The sequence below is a fragment of the Quercus suber genome, unplaced genomic scaffold (assembly GCF_002906115.3).
Source record: "Quercus suber isolate HL8 unplaced genomic scaffold, Cork oak 2.0 scaffold_234, whole genome shotgun sequence".
Taxonomy (NCBI): domain Eukaryota; kingdom Viridiplantae; phylum Streptophyta; class Magnoliopsida; order Fagales; family Fagaceae; genus Quercus; species Quercus suber.
In genome coordinates this window covers 403,862-419,846 of record NW_027069691.1, presented here as the reverse complement: position 1 = coordinate 419,846, position 15,985 = coordinate 403,862, and the positions used below count along the sequence as shown (strand labels likewise).

Below are 15,985 nucleotides of genomic sequence, written 5' to 3'. Positions count from 1 at the left end.
CTGTTTAATTAATAAGTCATGTAAAAATTAATACTAATAACCTGTTTGATTAATATGTCATACATGATCTAAATAATCTATTATTAATTTCTATATATCTAAAATTAAAATACAATTACAACCATAAATATAATAATAAACATATAATTACAACAACAAAAATTAAGCAATAATAACAAAATTTAATATCTTTATTACCTAAACGGGTCAAACAGGTCAAACGGGTTCACATGTTAAACACGAACACGACCCGTTTATTAAACGGGTCAGCCGTGTCGACCCGAATATGACCCGAACCCATTTAGCCTTAACCCATGACCTGTTTATAAACAGGTTAGTTGTGTCGGGTTCGCGGGTCGTGTCAAATTTTGCCACCCCTACTCTCACATCTCTATCTCTCTTCTGTGTGTGTGGAGCACAGAAAAAGATGGAGAGAGAAGGAAAAGAAAGAAAGGTATCTCTAGGGTCACCATTGATTCAGATATCTGAAGAAGAAGATGGGTTCATAATCAGTAGTAGTAGTAGAGAGGGAAGGATTACTAGGAAGGAAGTTTTTGAAGAAGTAAGAAAGCAGCTATGGCTGGCAGGGCCTCTGATAACTGTGAGTCTATTACAATATAGTTTGCATTTTTTTTTTTTAATTGGTACTTATGAAAAAAACGTTTTTTTTTTTTTTTTTGGGACAACCATGTTATATGTACTTATGTACAATCAATTTTACATTTTTTAACAACATATAATTAACAGATTATGATTAGTAAAACAACATTTTCATATGCTATCATCACCTATTTTTATTGTACACCTAGCATTTCAGCTTTGGAAATTTTTTTAGTACTCCAGACCTGTGTACTAAACCAAGGGATGTACGGCACAACCACAACCTATTGTCGAAAATAATAATAATAATAATAATAATAATAATAATAATAATAAAGGGGTATGTACCCAACCCAAAAAAGATGAAAAGAGAGGCGATTTTGAGAAAAGAGAGGCGATTTTGAGAAAAGTGAATATTATCAAAAGTGGCCACAAAGTGAATATTTTAAAAGGCTTTTTTAAACATTTAAAGAAATGATCGAATAATTTGAAATTTGAAACTGAAAACTTGAACATATTTGATGTTTCTCTTTTTTTGATTGAATTCTGAGTACATGAACATGTTTCTCACATGCATACAACCTGTACTCTCAAAGTCTGATTTTATAGATTTATATTTGTTCTCATAAAAATATTAAAATTATTACAATTTATTTATATAAAAAATATACAAGTAGCAAATAATGTATAGATGCTAATAGAATTATAAAACAACTCTTTTTGGCTAAGCAGTGTTGTATATTTTGGGAGTCGGAATTCTTGGTATGATGAGTTCTATTTATGGCAAATTACAACTTACAAACCTATAATTTGACCGAAATTTAAGTTATTTATTTGTGGTTGGAAATTTCATAATGCATGTGTTTCGCTGAATTCTTTTTTATCTAATTTGATTTTGTATTTTTATATTGTGGGAGGAAAAAAAAAAATAAAAATAGAGCAAAATTACATCTTTAACTATGTTTTTAATAGAGATGAGTTACGGAGCTATAAGTGAGCTAATTTTAGGTAAAGTGTCAATTTCAAATTATAGATAGACAATTTAAATTTAGGCCAAACCACGAGTATATAAGTTATAATCTACCATTTTATTTATCTATTTTTCCTAAAAATCAGTGTTTTATTTTTTATTTTTTTATTTTTATTTTGGCTTGAATGAGTGCACTTGTGAAACAAGAATGTTAATATTTTCATCGAGTAATTATGCAGTAAGAAGAGTCAAGAAATTAGAATTCTCCAAGTCTGACCTCTATACGTCAGGGAAGAGGAGGGAGTATTCTGTAATTTTACACATTCATAACATTTGTCGGTATTTCATGCACGTGAATCACGTGATCTTGGATCCTTTATTATAGAACTAGTATTATTTTATTACTCACACAGTCGCACGTAGTTCGTGGTCGTCCGTTGCGCATGAAATGTCTAATTATAGTGTTGATAGACGTTGAAAAGTAAGAAAAATGTTATTCAATACAATTTTTGTTATAATTTGCTAATATGGTAAGTTGTGAATAATACAGTAACATTTATGAGTTTACAACTTTATGTCATATAAGTAAATTGTGGTAAAAATTGTGATAAAAATTGTGGTACTTAAATAACTCTCAAATGGAATTGTAATAACAGACTATATATATTTGTGATTTGAACCCATATATTTATTATCACAAATATCCTCTGCAAACTCTAAACCCACTTTGAAAGAGGATTAGATTGTTTAATTATGAATTTTGAGACTAAAAAGGGAATATCCTGAAATATATGCTCCTTTACTTGATGGGTCCTATTGTGGACAAGTCAATTTATTTATTTATTATTATTTTTTGGGTTTTATTAATGTCCATTGATAAATTATTTTAAAAGACTTTTTACGGGAAAATTAAATTAAAAAAAGATAACTAACTTTTTTGATAATTTTTTTAATTTCTCATAAAAATTTTCGAAAAGAGATGATTAATGAATGCCCTAAAAGAGCATACATTAATGTGACTTTTTTTATAAAAAAAAAAAAAAAAGTTTCTTGATCATAAAAACTAATATAAATTATTACAAAGAAATATTTTGAATAAGATTCGTGGTGTCTTTCTTACTACCACTCACATAGAATTTGACTAGAATAGAATCTTTTGAATGAAAATCATTTGTCAACAAAATTAGTTATTTCTTAAACATAATTGGTTTGTTTGCAGAAAAATCAAACATCAAATAGCTTTAATTTTATACTAAAAGCATTCCAAGTTCTCAACCCAAAACCAATGTGGCTCTAAGCAAAACCTAATTATGGTTCATGATATTATCATTTCCTTGTTGAACGTAGAAAAATGTGTAATGTTCAAAGAACTCTTTGCATGTGACTGTTTTTAAGGTTCTTATACTCTTTATGATGATGATTTACTTGAACAGATGGGAATGGCAAGTGCATTAGATACCTTATGTGGCCAGTCTTATGGAGCAAAACAGTATCATATGATGGGTATACAAATGCAGAGAGCCATGTTTGTTCTTTTTCTTGTAAGCATACCTCTTGCAATCATCTGGGTGAACACAAGATCTCTTCTAATTCTCTTTGGTCAAGAAAATGATATAGCAACCGCGGCTGGAGAATATGCCTGTTTCATGGTCCCAAGTATTTTTGCCTATGCTTTTCTGCAATGCCTTGTTAGATTCTTACAAACGCAAAACATTGTATTTCCAATGATGATAAGCTCTGCATTCACTACTTTACTTCACATTCTTATATGTTGGATTCTAGTATTTGAGTCTGGACTTGGATATAGAGGAGCCGCCTTGGCAAACGCCATCTCCAATTGGATCAATGTGTTACTGTTAGCACTTTATGTCAAGTTCTCTTCTTCATGTGTAAAAACCTGGACAGGTTTCTCAAAGGAGGCCTTTCATAATATTTTCACTTTTCTGAGACTTGCTATTCCGTCAGCTGTTATGGTTTGGTAATTTCTATTTCTTAGCGCTCTACATGGTTACCCGCGATACAAGAATAATTTCACTTTCTCTTCTATATTCCTCACTGTGTTCGCTGCATTTGTTATAATTCTTTTCTCCACCACTTTATATAGTATGTGAATGCCTGTTTTCAGTTTTAAAGATCCTAATGCAGTTTACTGTGATCTGTGAACATGATTTTGAACAGCTTGGAAATGTGGTCATTTGAAATGATGGTTCTCCTATCAGGTCTTCTTCCTGACCCAAAGTTACAAACTTCAGTGCTTTCAATTAGGTTAGTTCTTAACTTTGATTATCTTTTTACCAACTATTTTCTCAATTTCCTTGATAATTGTGAGTTCCTGTTTAGACTTCTGCATTATTATGTATGAACTAACCCAACATATGTTTGCCAGTCTTAATACAGCTTCAATAGTTTGGATGATCCCCTTTGGACTCAGTGGCGCAGTAAGGTGAGTCATGCTGATAATAGATCTACACTTCTGACATCAAGGTCATCAATTTTGAGGGAGTTTATACATTTTGGCATTTAGTAGCTTGATTGGTGCTGCTTCAAAATTTGTCTGTACTAAAATTTTAGAGTTTGGACATATATAAACTTTTGAGCTTCAGAAATCATAACTTTTTGAGGTTGGAACATGTCACCCACTTTCTTATTCTATGCCATATCTTTTAATGTGTCCTGTTTTTCTTCTTCACAGTACTAGGGTCTCAAATGAATTAGGAGCTGGGCGTCCTAAAATTGCGCGTTTAGCAGTATGTGTTGTATTAGTGGTTGCCATCACGGAGGGTCTATTGGTTGGATCAGTCCTGATACTGATCCGCAACATTTGGGGTTATGCATATAGTGATGAAGTACAAGTGGTCGAATATGTAGCAGGCATGATGCCAATTCTTGCAATATCCAACTTTTTAGATGGCCTCCAGTGTGTTCTTTCAGGTATTCCTGGATTTCCATTCTCTCCTAAATCTACATCAACAATTTCATAACCAGATAAAAAAAAAAAAAAAATCTTCAGGGCTCTTGTCCATGGGATATCCTGAATCTTTAAGGTACCATGGAATATACAGAGCTGTCTAAGAATAAAATGTTTTGTGAACATTGTCCACTAAAATTTTAGTTGGTTAATATAAAATTTCAAATCTAGTGTCTAGTCTGTTATCTCAATTCCTGTACATTTAGGCAATGCTAGAGGATGTGGTTGGCAGAAGATTGGAGCATATATCAACCTCGGGTCATACTACATAATTGGAATTCCAGCTGCTATTTTATTGGCATTTGTCTTCCACTTTGAAGGAAAGGTAAACTTTTTCATTCTTTTTCTGGTTTTTTTGTTTGTTTTTTTCTTAACCTTAAAGTCCTTTTCCATGTTCACTTAAATTGCATTATAATTCAAGCAAGCTTATTTGTTAAATTGTTCTGGATAGGGGCTCTGGCTGGGGATCATATGTGCGCTCGTAGTCCAAGTGTCATCACTTCTCACTATTTCCATACGTACTAATTGGGAGCAAGAAGTACAATTCTGCATCTCCCTCTTTAAATTTTTTTTTTATTAAATAAAAAGAAAATTAATCTTTTCTTGTTTTTCTCGTTATAAATCTCACATTCTCATTCTTCTATAGGCAAAGAAGGCTACAGAAAGAGTCCATGACTCAATTATTCCTGTGGAGATAGTCTCTTGAAGCTGAAGTGTGACTACAACAGAGAAACCTTATTACTAATTGGTGGTTAAGGAATAGATCTTAAGAAGTTTTGGGATCTTAAGATTGGAATTTTACATGCTTTAATGATTCAGTCAAGGCGTTTGATCTTTATAATCATTAGCAGATTTTGCGATCAAAGGATGCAGCTGACTAGTGGCTCAAATTGGTACTCCAACCTCAAGTTTTGGTGTGTTGGGAACCCTTGTTTTTAAGTGGAAAAGAGAAGATAAAAGAGCAGGACTAAAAAGTGCCTTGATCAAAAGGCTTGTTTCTTCCTACTTCTTACTGAAATGTGAATGTGCTTTCTTCTGAATAGCATAAACATGAACTTCCTTAGAAATGCTTTTGCTTTCTAACTTAAAAATTAATAAGAGCATTCTAGTTGTATAAAACTTTTATTTATGCAAATGGTTTAGTTTATTTCCTGCTTATAAATTTTTCTTCATATGCGATTTGCCTAGTTAACTATCTACAACCAGCTCAAATATGGTCTTTACACCAAACGTTATTGCAATTGAGTTTGTGCATAATTCTCCGCAAATCTAAGTTTAATTTCGTAGTAGAAATTTTTTTTTTTTTTGGTAGTGCTTGGATCTAGCGGTTTAGGAAGGCGAAAAAATGTGCTTAATAATACTATTTAAAAAAATGTGCACTGAACTTGTCTCTTCCATACGAGTTCAATGTTGGAACTTGTCATTTTAGGAGACCATATTTAAAAAAGGCTATCTCCAAATACTTTAAAATAGTCCTAATTAACAAATTGAATTTCAAAATAGTATTATGGGAGGAGGAAGCCCAAAGATAAGCAATTGTCAAGTGGCATTCACCTCAGGTGTAATTGGGATCAACAATCCATCAGATCAGGCTAAGTCCAGTCAGGGAAATTAGGTCAAGGAAATCAGGAGGACAACTAGCTCGAGAAGCCCAAGGAACGGTTACTTCTCGGGAGATGGGAGATAAGCCATAAAGGCCATGCAGGTGGAGGCTGAGGAGGATCATAGTGATGTATGAGTTTGAACACAAGGAGAGACTTCTAGATGAAGCATCCATCACCTCCATATTCAATGCACTATACCAATTTAGCCTACCGAATTGATGGCAGAATGACTTGTAAACAGTACCTTGACAACCTGTAGCCTATTTTACTGCTACTAGCAATGTAGTGATGGGACAAGTATCTAAAGAAAAATCAACAGTCCTCCAAGTGGAAGGCTGTGATGCACTTTAAGCAACTATATATAGGAGGGAAGGTCCTCCTTGAGGGGGGATCATAAAAAGTTTGGAGAGAGATATATGGAAATAGAAAGAGAAAGTGATCATATATTGTAGAACCGGGAAGTGTATTTCTAAAGAACAGTTGCTCCTCGGCCTGCTCGAGGAAGGACTTAAATAAGAATTTCTCTTTTCCTGACATAACTCCTTACCTAAATTCTCATCCTTGCTAATTAATTCAATTTCTTTATTACCAAACTGTGGCTACAAGAGATCAAAGTGTTGATCTTGACCACCCACCTCTATAAATTAGTTATATTAGGCCTCCATCCAAACCCAGTCTCATCCGGGTTGGGCATGGCTGATTTTTTTGCCCCTTACAAATATTATTATGTGAAAATGTCATATTTTTCCATTTGTGTGTATTCTCTTTCTCTTAATTTTTGAATCCGGTTGATCTTCCAACTACTATAAAACTTAATTTGGCATTCTTAGTTTTAGATCCACAATGTTTCCAAGGTCAAAGCCTTTCATTTCTCTAAGAAGCTTTTTTACTATGAATATGCATAAACTACTAGAACATGAGAGGAATTGAGTGTATAAAGATGGCATGCATTGTGGATGTTTGAAAAAGTATTGCTTTAGGGGAGATGGGAGAAGGAAGTCCCTCTTGAGTTTCTCTTATCTTTTTCAGTTTACACATTGAGTGCTTGATGATGTGTTTCATGTGTGTATGTGTTACTAGGGTGAGAAGTGGGTGTGGCTGTGTGGGATTGTGTGAGTCTCTTTACTTATTTTATTTTAAGAAGTCTTAGCTAACCATTGGTTTATTCTAAGTGTCCTTGGTCACCTATTTATTTAATTCATTTCAATTACTCAATTAACTAAAAACCGATTTCAAAGGTTCCTAAGTTAATTAAGTTAACTTATATATTTTGGGCGGCCCTTTCATTAGGATCCTGATGCTACCTCATCTTTCTTCAAGAAGGCCCCCCATTCTTGCTTTCCCGATTTAGCCATTTTCCGACCATATTTTTGTGTTGCTGTTTGGAGGTTTTTGGAAACTCAAATTTCTTTAAACTAGACATTGTTGGAAAGATATAGATGTCTAGTTTTCTTAGGTTCTAACCTTTATGCAATTTGGAGCTACGGTCACTAAGATATCGCACCTTGAAGGAAGGTGGCATAGTGCAAAATTTTGTGTAGCACTTTTCTTGGAAAATTAATTCCTCCTAATTTGGAGACCTTTTTTTTAGAGTAGCTAATCCATCATACTTTAATTGGTATATGCCTTTCACACACGTTGTGTTTGGAATAATGTTTATTGTGTGAAAATGCCCCCCAAAACAACCTTTTAACTTGACAAATAATTGAAATAGTCTTTTTAATCAAAATTTTGATGTTTTTATGATATTTTATTTGTTTTAACTCCGATTTTGGTCTTTGAATTTTCGTTTTAAAGGGGGTTCATGAATTTTAAGATAGAAAAAAAAAAAATTATCTTGATCGTATGGTTGGATTTTTGGTCAACTTCTTGATTAGTTCCAGTTAGGGCTAGTCAACATTAGTCAAACTTAGCCAAAATTGGCAAGTTTGAGATTTTGAACTCCTGGATTATTAAAATGATTTATTCAACATCTGATCAAGATAAATAAGTTTTTTTTTTTTTTAATACATCTAAAAATACGATTTTTGCTTTATTGGGATTAATCGGGCCATACAAAATACAATACAAAATATTTTAATCAAACTCTTTAACACTTGGGCAAGATATAGGCTGTGCGCAAGTAATGAATTTTTTTTTTTTTTAATTTTTTCGTATTTTTGCGACATATTATCTATTTTCACATCTGATACCCATGTATGACTACTATATATTTATATATGTTGGTACAATATTTACTTTGATCGGGTTGCTAGATGTTTTGGTCAATCTTGGTCAAAATCGGTCAAGCCATGGTCATACTTGGTCAAATGTTACATTAATTTTGCAATAAATTTTTTGAATTTGACCTAATTTGGTTAATTTTCACCAAGCTGGAGCAACTAAAGTTGGTAGGTTTACCCAGCCGACTGATCTTTTGACTCAAATTTTGTACTAAATTGGAAATGGCTTTTGGTAGGGGACAGGGAGGAATGGGGTTAGTGACAATGGGCATTGTCTTCACGATAATATTGTTGTAAAAAGCCATTATTATTGAAAACGTTGTCAGCTGCATGGGCTTCAAATAAGTTGACAAAGTTCACCATGCATGTGAGGACGAACCACATGGACATGGGTTTCATGGATCACTCAACATACTACCTATCTTCCTCAATATTTCACTTTTCCAAAATTTTCTCCACTTGTTCATGTGATTAAATAGTATTTCATCTTCAGCCCTATCATGACTAGATAACCAGCGTAGGGATACTACGTACTAACACTTACTCACGTGAATTTTATTTTTATGTTTCTTGTCTTTAAGGTTGAATTTCATCAACCATTTTGTTGGCTTTATTCCGTACCAATTTTCTTGTATTTCAGTATTTAGAAACCCTGTATTTAGGTGGGAATCATGTAAGGGTAGTGTGTGAGAGAGTGTGAAGAAAAACTCAAAAGTGTGCAACTTAGCAGGGCTTTGTGACTAGATCTCGCGATTGGCCCGCAGCTTGCAAGTCGCTAAAAGAGACACGCGTGTGAAGCATGTAGAGAAGCTGAAGAGTCACGCTAGTTGTTGCACTATAGGACAAAACTTCCAGTTGGCCAGGCCGTTAGCTTGCGGCTTAGACTTGCGACTCAGTCAAGTCGCCAGACTACTCTGTTTGGGAAAAATTAACTTTTCACATTCCAAACACACACCAGTATAAATACCCCTTATACCCAGGTATTGTAGAGAGTTTCGAAAGAGAATTGAGAGAGAAACTTTAGAGAAAAATAAGATTGACTCATCCACAATTTTCATCATTTGATTCTCCAAATTCTTCTACTCTCACCCTCTTCATTGTTACATCCTTTAGAGGTACATTAGCCAAATCCTTTTCTCACCATACCCATATCTGTGAGACTGTTTTTTGGTGCTTAGGAGGTAGTTAGGAAAGGACCAATTGATATTGATTGATGCTATGGGCTATAGCGGGATCCGGTAAGCTAAAGAAGATAAATGTTCAGCGTAACCTCGTTGGAGTAAGAAGTTTGGAGGGTTTAGGTACACTGGGTAGATTAGGCTTGGAGGGTATTTTGCTGTTCATGTATCCCAACTTCATTCTTTAGGGGATTATTGGCCGCTTGGAGGGCGGCAGAGAGGTTTTACGTTGAGAACTTCGATTTCCTCTTTGATAACACATCGCTGTGTTGTCTTTGTGATTGCATCTCTCTTCCTTTAATATTTGCCATTTAATTTCTGCTGTGGTTGTGATATTATTTGGTTTAGATTGTTTTATCAATTCTGATTTAGCTTATTTTCATATTCCGTACATACATTATTTGATAATAAGCTTGAATTGGTATTTTGTAATTTGGGGGTCTAAACGTTCAAGGGTGTTTTACACACATTTTGAACATTCAATTGGTATTAAAGCTAATACACTTGTTGTGGTTTAAATACCTAAGTGTGATCCTTAATCCCTTGTGTTTATTTGCGATGGATAGTGCTTTTTATGCCTCTATGCATGTTTTGGATGTTGATGAATGTAACATGCCACGTGTTTGTGAAAATGCCTTTATAAGTGATAATCCTCATGATTGTGATGCTATGTTACATGAATCCTTGGGTGGTGTTGATATTCCTAACATTAAACTCTTGAAGAGAAAGACTAAGAAGCTTCATAAGGATTTGAGTAAGTTATTTTGTGAAAAAAGGATAATTTAATTGCTAAGCTCAATGAATCCAATAAATTGGTTGATGAATATAAGAAATTTACTAAAAATTCTTTTGAAAAGCTGAAAGAGTTTGAATGTTTGAATATAGATTTGGATGCTAAATTTGTTTTGTCTAACAAACTTGTTGATGAGCTAAAATGTGAAAATGAATATCTTAAGATGCATGCCAAATGTTTGATTGCTGAACCTATTGTTAAAAAGGATGAATATATTTGTTGTAATCATGTTGTGGTACCCGATTTTGTGCCTATTGTGTGTTCTACCTCAGAGGAAAAATTGGTGTACATTCCTGTATATAAAAGAAATCAAAAGGTGGAGAAAAAGGCTATTAAGTCAAAGCCTCCGTTTAGGTCTCAACCTAAGGTTTTGAATAGATCTAAATTTGTTCCAACTTTTCACCATTGTGGTGTGATTGGTCATATAAGACCTCAATGTCATAAGTTGAAGAGAGAACAAATCATGTTGCTAGATCCCTTCCCAAAAAGCCTAGTGGACCTAAACATATTGTTTGTTACCATTGTGATGCTTTTGGTAATCTAAGACCTCATTGCTCTAAGTTTCATGCTCTTAAAAGTATCAAAAGAAAAGAGAAACTTGAGCTTCTTGAAAGTTTTGCTAAAAAAGGTAAACTAGATTTGGGTGAAAATAGCATGTTTAAAGAAAGTGTTTAATGCTCTTAACTCCTTGACTATGTGCATCTCCGGTTCGCATTCTTTCAACCCTCATCTCACTTCTTTTGAGACACTCATTCCAAACAATCGTTCCCTTTGGATGAGGAAGGTTCCAATGATTGAGCTTTTGCTCTTTTGATCCTTGATCTAATTTTTACGATCTTTATAGGACCCTTCATGCATTGTATGTCATATTTTCATGCATTTGTGCATTTTGCATTTATTTGTATGCTTTGCTTTTGTTTTGATCTCACTTTTTTGTTTTAGTTTTGTGTGAGTGAAAATCCAAAACCACATAAAAAGTGAAAAATTTAAAAAGTTGATCGTATATTCTTAAGCACATATCACATGTGAGTTTTGCCTTGTATCTTCGTACAAATGGCTGTATGCATTTACGAGTTTAGCTTGTTCTTTATGCACTTATATCTTTATGGGAAAAATCTTGACATCTTTGTGTGATTGTTGTAAATCGATCTTCAAACTTGTCATGAATGATTAGTCAATAGTCATGTTGGTTTTGATACATGCGTAGACTTGTGCCTATATATCTTCCTACTCTTTTATATTTTTTTTGCTTAGAGAGCTCAACCAATGTAAATCTCAAAATGAAAAGAGATAATGAGCTACAAAAGCCGTTGCACATACTAGTATTCAATTAGGAAAAAGGAAAAGCGACTTATATGAAAATGTATGATGCCAAAAAAGTTGAAGGCTTGTTCATCAAATTGAAATATCAAAAATTTCAGGCATCAATCTTAAAAAGAGATGTAAAGATAAAAAATGATCAAATGTTATGAATTGTAAAGAAGCCAAATAAAAAGTTTCAAAAATATGTAATCATTTTCTTGTGGGAAGTCATATACGTTCATTTCTATAATTGAGATAGACTACTTGACTTAGTACTAGTTGTGTATGACTTGATTGAATTGATCATTGACATTTCACTCTAGACTAAGGACTATTTCACATTTGATACACACACATAACACACATGCCTAATGTTCAATGAATGCCTTATTCATTTGTTCGATTGTACTTGTTTAAATATGATGTGTGTGTGCTCATTTTTATATGGATCAAACCAAATTTTTTTTTGATCATTTTATATGTATTTGGAACTAATTTTTATTACTCTTTAAATTCATGTCTTATACTTACTTAGTTTTTCATTGTTTAAGCATGTTTTGTGTTAAAAAATAGGTGTCTGAATTTTTGGCTACTCATTTTGGCTACTTTTGTGAGTAGTGAGTTTTGGCTACTCGTTTTGGTGACTCGCCCAATCGCGAGACCCAGTCACGAGTTTACACAGAGTGGTTTCGCGACTCACTTGCGACTCGCCAGTCACAAAATGCCCAGAATCAGCTTTTTAAAGAGCTTTTTCGTGAGAAACTTGTTTTAAACCTCTTCCATCCTCTCTAAAATCCCTCCTTCAATATTTTTACATTAAAACCTAACCAATTTGAATGGTTTTTCATTCTATTAACATCTCTAAGGTAATTTTAAACTCTTTTCATTGATTTGGATCTTTGGATTATGTTTTGGTGAGTTTTGTGCTCTTGGTTGGGATTTTCATCATAGGGGTTGGGAAATTTTTTTTTTGGGTCAAATTTTTGTATGGGATTGGTTTCTTTTGATGATTTGCTTTGGATGTTGGCCCCTTGTGGCAAAAAGAACATGTATTAAGAGTAGATTTTATGATGTTTATGCATTGTTTTACATTGTTATTCATAGTGTGCACGTTAGGTGTTTGATAAAATGTCTCTTAGGCATTTTCTCACTTGTTTAGACTCCAATGAGTACCAAACTTTGGGGTTTCTCATGTTTCCTCATTAGGAACATGTTTGGATCATTGGTTGTATATTTAACACACCTTGTCCCACATGTGCATTTTCCATGCTTTGGTCATGCATTTCACAGTGCCACCTCTTGCACACACCTTTGCTACCCTTGTCATGCATTAGCCTATTCCTTGTTTCTTCATCCTAACATGTCATGTTTACCTTATATTTTGTAGCATTTTTTCTTTTTTTTTGTTTTAGGTTTGAGCTTCATTTTCTCATTCATCTCGCACCCCTCATGCATCCTTATCAATGTTCGTTCCTTTATCTCTTGCCCTATCTTCTTCTTAACCCTTTGTCTATTCATGTCAAAAAGGGGGAAAGTATACTGTTGTGTCATTTCTATATGACTGTTGTGCACATTCTTAGGGGGAGAAATTCTATTTCTCATGCACATTTGTAGGGGGAGAGATATTTCATAGGGGAGATGCATATACTAAGGGGGAGAAGACATTGTGTTAATAAGAAAACTTTGTTTTTTTGTTTTGTTTTTTTTGTGTTTCTTTATGTTTTTTTTTCTTGTTTGCTTTTTGGTGCTTTGAGTTATGTTTAGTATCTATCTGCTTTGTTGTTCTCATTGCATCGTGTTTGTATGTTGGACATGTATACATCATTATGCTATTGTGCTTATTTGAATGCATGTACGGATGATCATTTGCTTTGCTTGGTGATCATTATAGTCATTTCTATATGCCTGTTTTGGTGTATGATCAAGTTGCTCACATGTTTCACATCTTGTTTACTTGATCGCAATTTACTTGTTACATTATACTTGTCCTTTTATTACTTGCTTTACCTTGAGGGTCTAATGTGTTTTGTGCAAGTGTTTCAGGTTACAGGTATATATGTTCCAAGCTCATCACAGCTCCTATAACTCATGATAGGGGGAGAAAGAGAGAAAGAGTTTTGTGTTATATTAACTATGTTTTCTTTGCTCATAGTTCATGATTATGCTTAGCTATATAAATTGTTTATTTTTATTTTGTACCCATGTTTTGTAGCCTAGTACTTGTTGCTAAATGTTATGCATTTTCTTTAAGTACATAACTCTTGTGCCCTTGTTGGATTTTATATCATTGATGCAATTACCTTGAGTTTTTGTATCAGTTGAGTGTTGGACATGCAAATGATACTTTACATTGCGCTTATTAGCTTGCATGTCTGGATGTTCATTCCTTGTGTGAATGAACACTGTGGTCACTATTTATAGTGATTATTCATTTTTGGTCAAGTTATACTTTATTGCTTTAATATATATTGCTTGATCGTATTGTGCTTGCTCCATATGCATTACAAGTTTTCTGCATACAATGATCATGTTGTGTTGTGGTGTTTCAGGAGATATTTGTACTTATAGTTCAAGAGCTTCACAGATTCTAGAGTTAGGTGTGAGTGAGTTATGTTTAATTGTTCTCAACTCACATGTTAAGTCTAGAGTTTGTTTTAGGGTTTTGTTACTGTCAAAGGGGGAGATTGTAAGGTTGAATTTCATCTACCATTTTGTTGGCTTTATTCCGTGTCAATTTGCTTGTATTTCAGCATTTAGAAACCCTGTATTTATGTGGAAATTATGTAAGGGTAATGTGTGAGAGAGTGTGAAGAAAAGCTTAAAAGTGTGTAACTTAGCAGAGCCTCACAACTGGATCTTGTGACTGGCTTACGGCTTGCAAGTCGCCAAAAGAGGCACACATGTGAAGCATGCAGAGAAGTTGAAGAGTCACGCCAGCTATTGCATTACATGACAAAACTTCCAGCTGGCCAGGCTATTAGCTCACGACTTAGACTCGCAACTTAGTCAAGTTGCGAGGCCAAGTCGCCAGACTACTCTGTTTGGGAAAAAAACTAACTTTTCTCATTCCAATTTATATTAGTTGATGCTATAGGCTATAGTAGAATCCGATAAACTAAAGAAGATAAAGGTTCGGCGTAATCTCGTTGGAGCAAGAAGCTTGGAGGGCTTAGGTACACTGGGTAGATTAGGCTTGGAGGGTCTTCTGCTGTTCATGTATCCCCACTTCATTCTTTAGTAGATTATTGACCGCTTGGAAGGTGGCGGAGAGGTTTTATGCCGATAACTTCGGTTTCCTCTTCGATAACACATCGTTGTGTTGTCTTTGTGTTTGTATCTCTCTCCTTTTAATTTTTGCCATTTAATTTCTACTGTGGTTGTGATATTATTTGGTTTAGATTGTTTTATCAACTCTCATTTAGCTTATTTTCATATTTCGCACATACATTGTTTGATAATAAGCTTGAATTGGTATTTTGTAATTTGAGGGTCTAAACGTTTAAGAGTGTTTTACACACATTTTGAACATTCATTGTTCGAAAGTAACTCTAATGATCCGTTTGGATTAAGAGGAATTAAGGGGGAGTAGAGGAGAATAATGTAGATTTGGCCCAAAATTAGTATATTTTCAGCAAATTCTACTATACTCCCTTCTACTTCCCTTCCTTCTCTCCTTTATCAAACGGGTCCTAAAATACTAGTTTAAAGCTTTTTAACATCTCTATATAATTGGAAATCTCTTAGCACTTAACACTAATTATCTATCAAACAAACAATGGGATATTCCACAAAATTATTCTTTAAAGGCACATGTAGTCTTATTAGTTGATCCTAAATTGGTTCTGGTTTTGTCCCTTGGGGATGAGTCTCTGTCTTCTTCAGCTAAACATGTCTCAGTTGCCAATGCCATGTGACATAAAAATATAAATTCAACAAAATTTGTTCTTGTACACTCATTGCTTCTACTCAGTCACATGACGTGAATCGAGGTTTCATTTTGACAGGGAAAGAATCTCCTTGTTAACAATTAATAGTGTAATGCCACCGCTAGGTATTTGTCCTTACGTACATTGTTCTCATAAGTATAATTTCCTAGGAGGCTAGGACAGGTTGTCGTAACCATAAATTATAAGAAATAATGTTGGCATGCCTCTAAACAGGAATGGCTGGCTTAGAAGAAGAAAAAAAAGGACCCAGAAACTTTCAAACTTTTTTTCTTTGTTTTTGGTGTAGTTAAGATCCAAATTCCAGTCAACAAAAGATTTTAAGATTTGACTTACCTCTCAAGTACTTTTTTAACTGGACATATCTTTTTATTTTAAATATACAATAATAAGTGGTAGTGAGT

The 15,985-nt window shown here is 33.8% G+C and overlaps 1 protein-coding gene across 1 annotated transcript; it reads left to right on the top strand.

Moving 5' to 3' along the window:
* The first annotated feature begins 2,865 nt into the window (after window positions 1-2,865).
* Window positions 2,866-5,685, top strand: LOC112002344 (protein DETOXIFICATION 16). Its single transcript, XM_065780392.1, has 8 exons — window positions 2,866-2,925; window positions 3,004-3,548; window positions 3,749-3,835; window positions 3,957-4,013; window positions 4,263-4,501; window positions 4,745-4,863; window positions 4,990-5,076; window positions 5,185-5,685. Exons 1-8 carry the CDS (start codon window positions 2,881-2,883, stop codon window positions 5,242-5,244), a joined length of 1,239 nt encoding a protein of 412 aa, XP_065636464.1. The 5' UTR covers window positions 2,866-2,880; the 3' UTR covers window positions 5,245-5,685.
* Window positions 5,686-15,985: the final 10,300 nt, after the last annotated feature.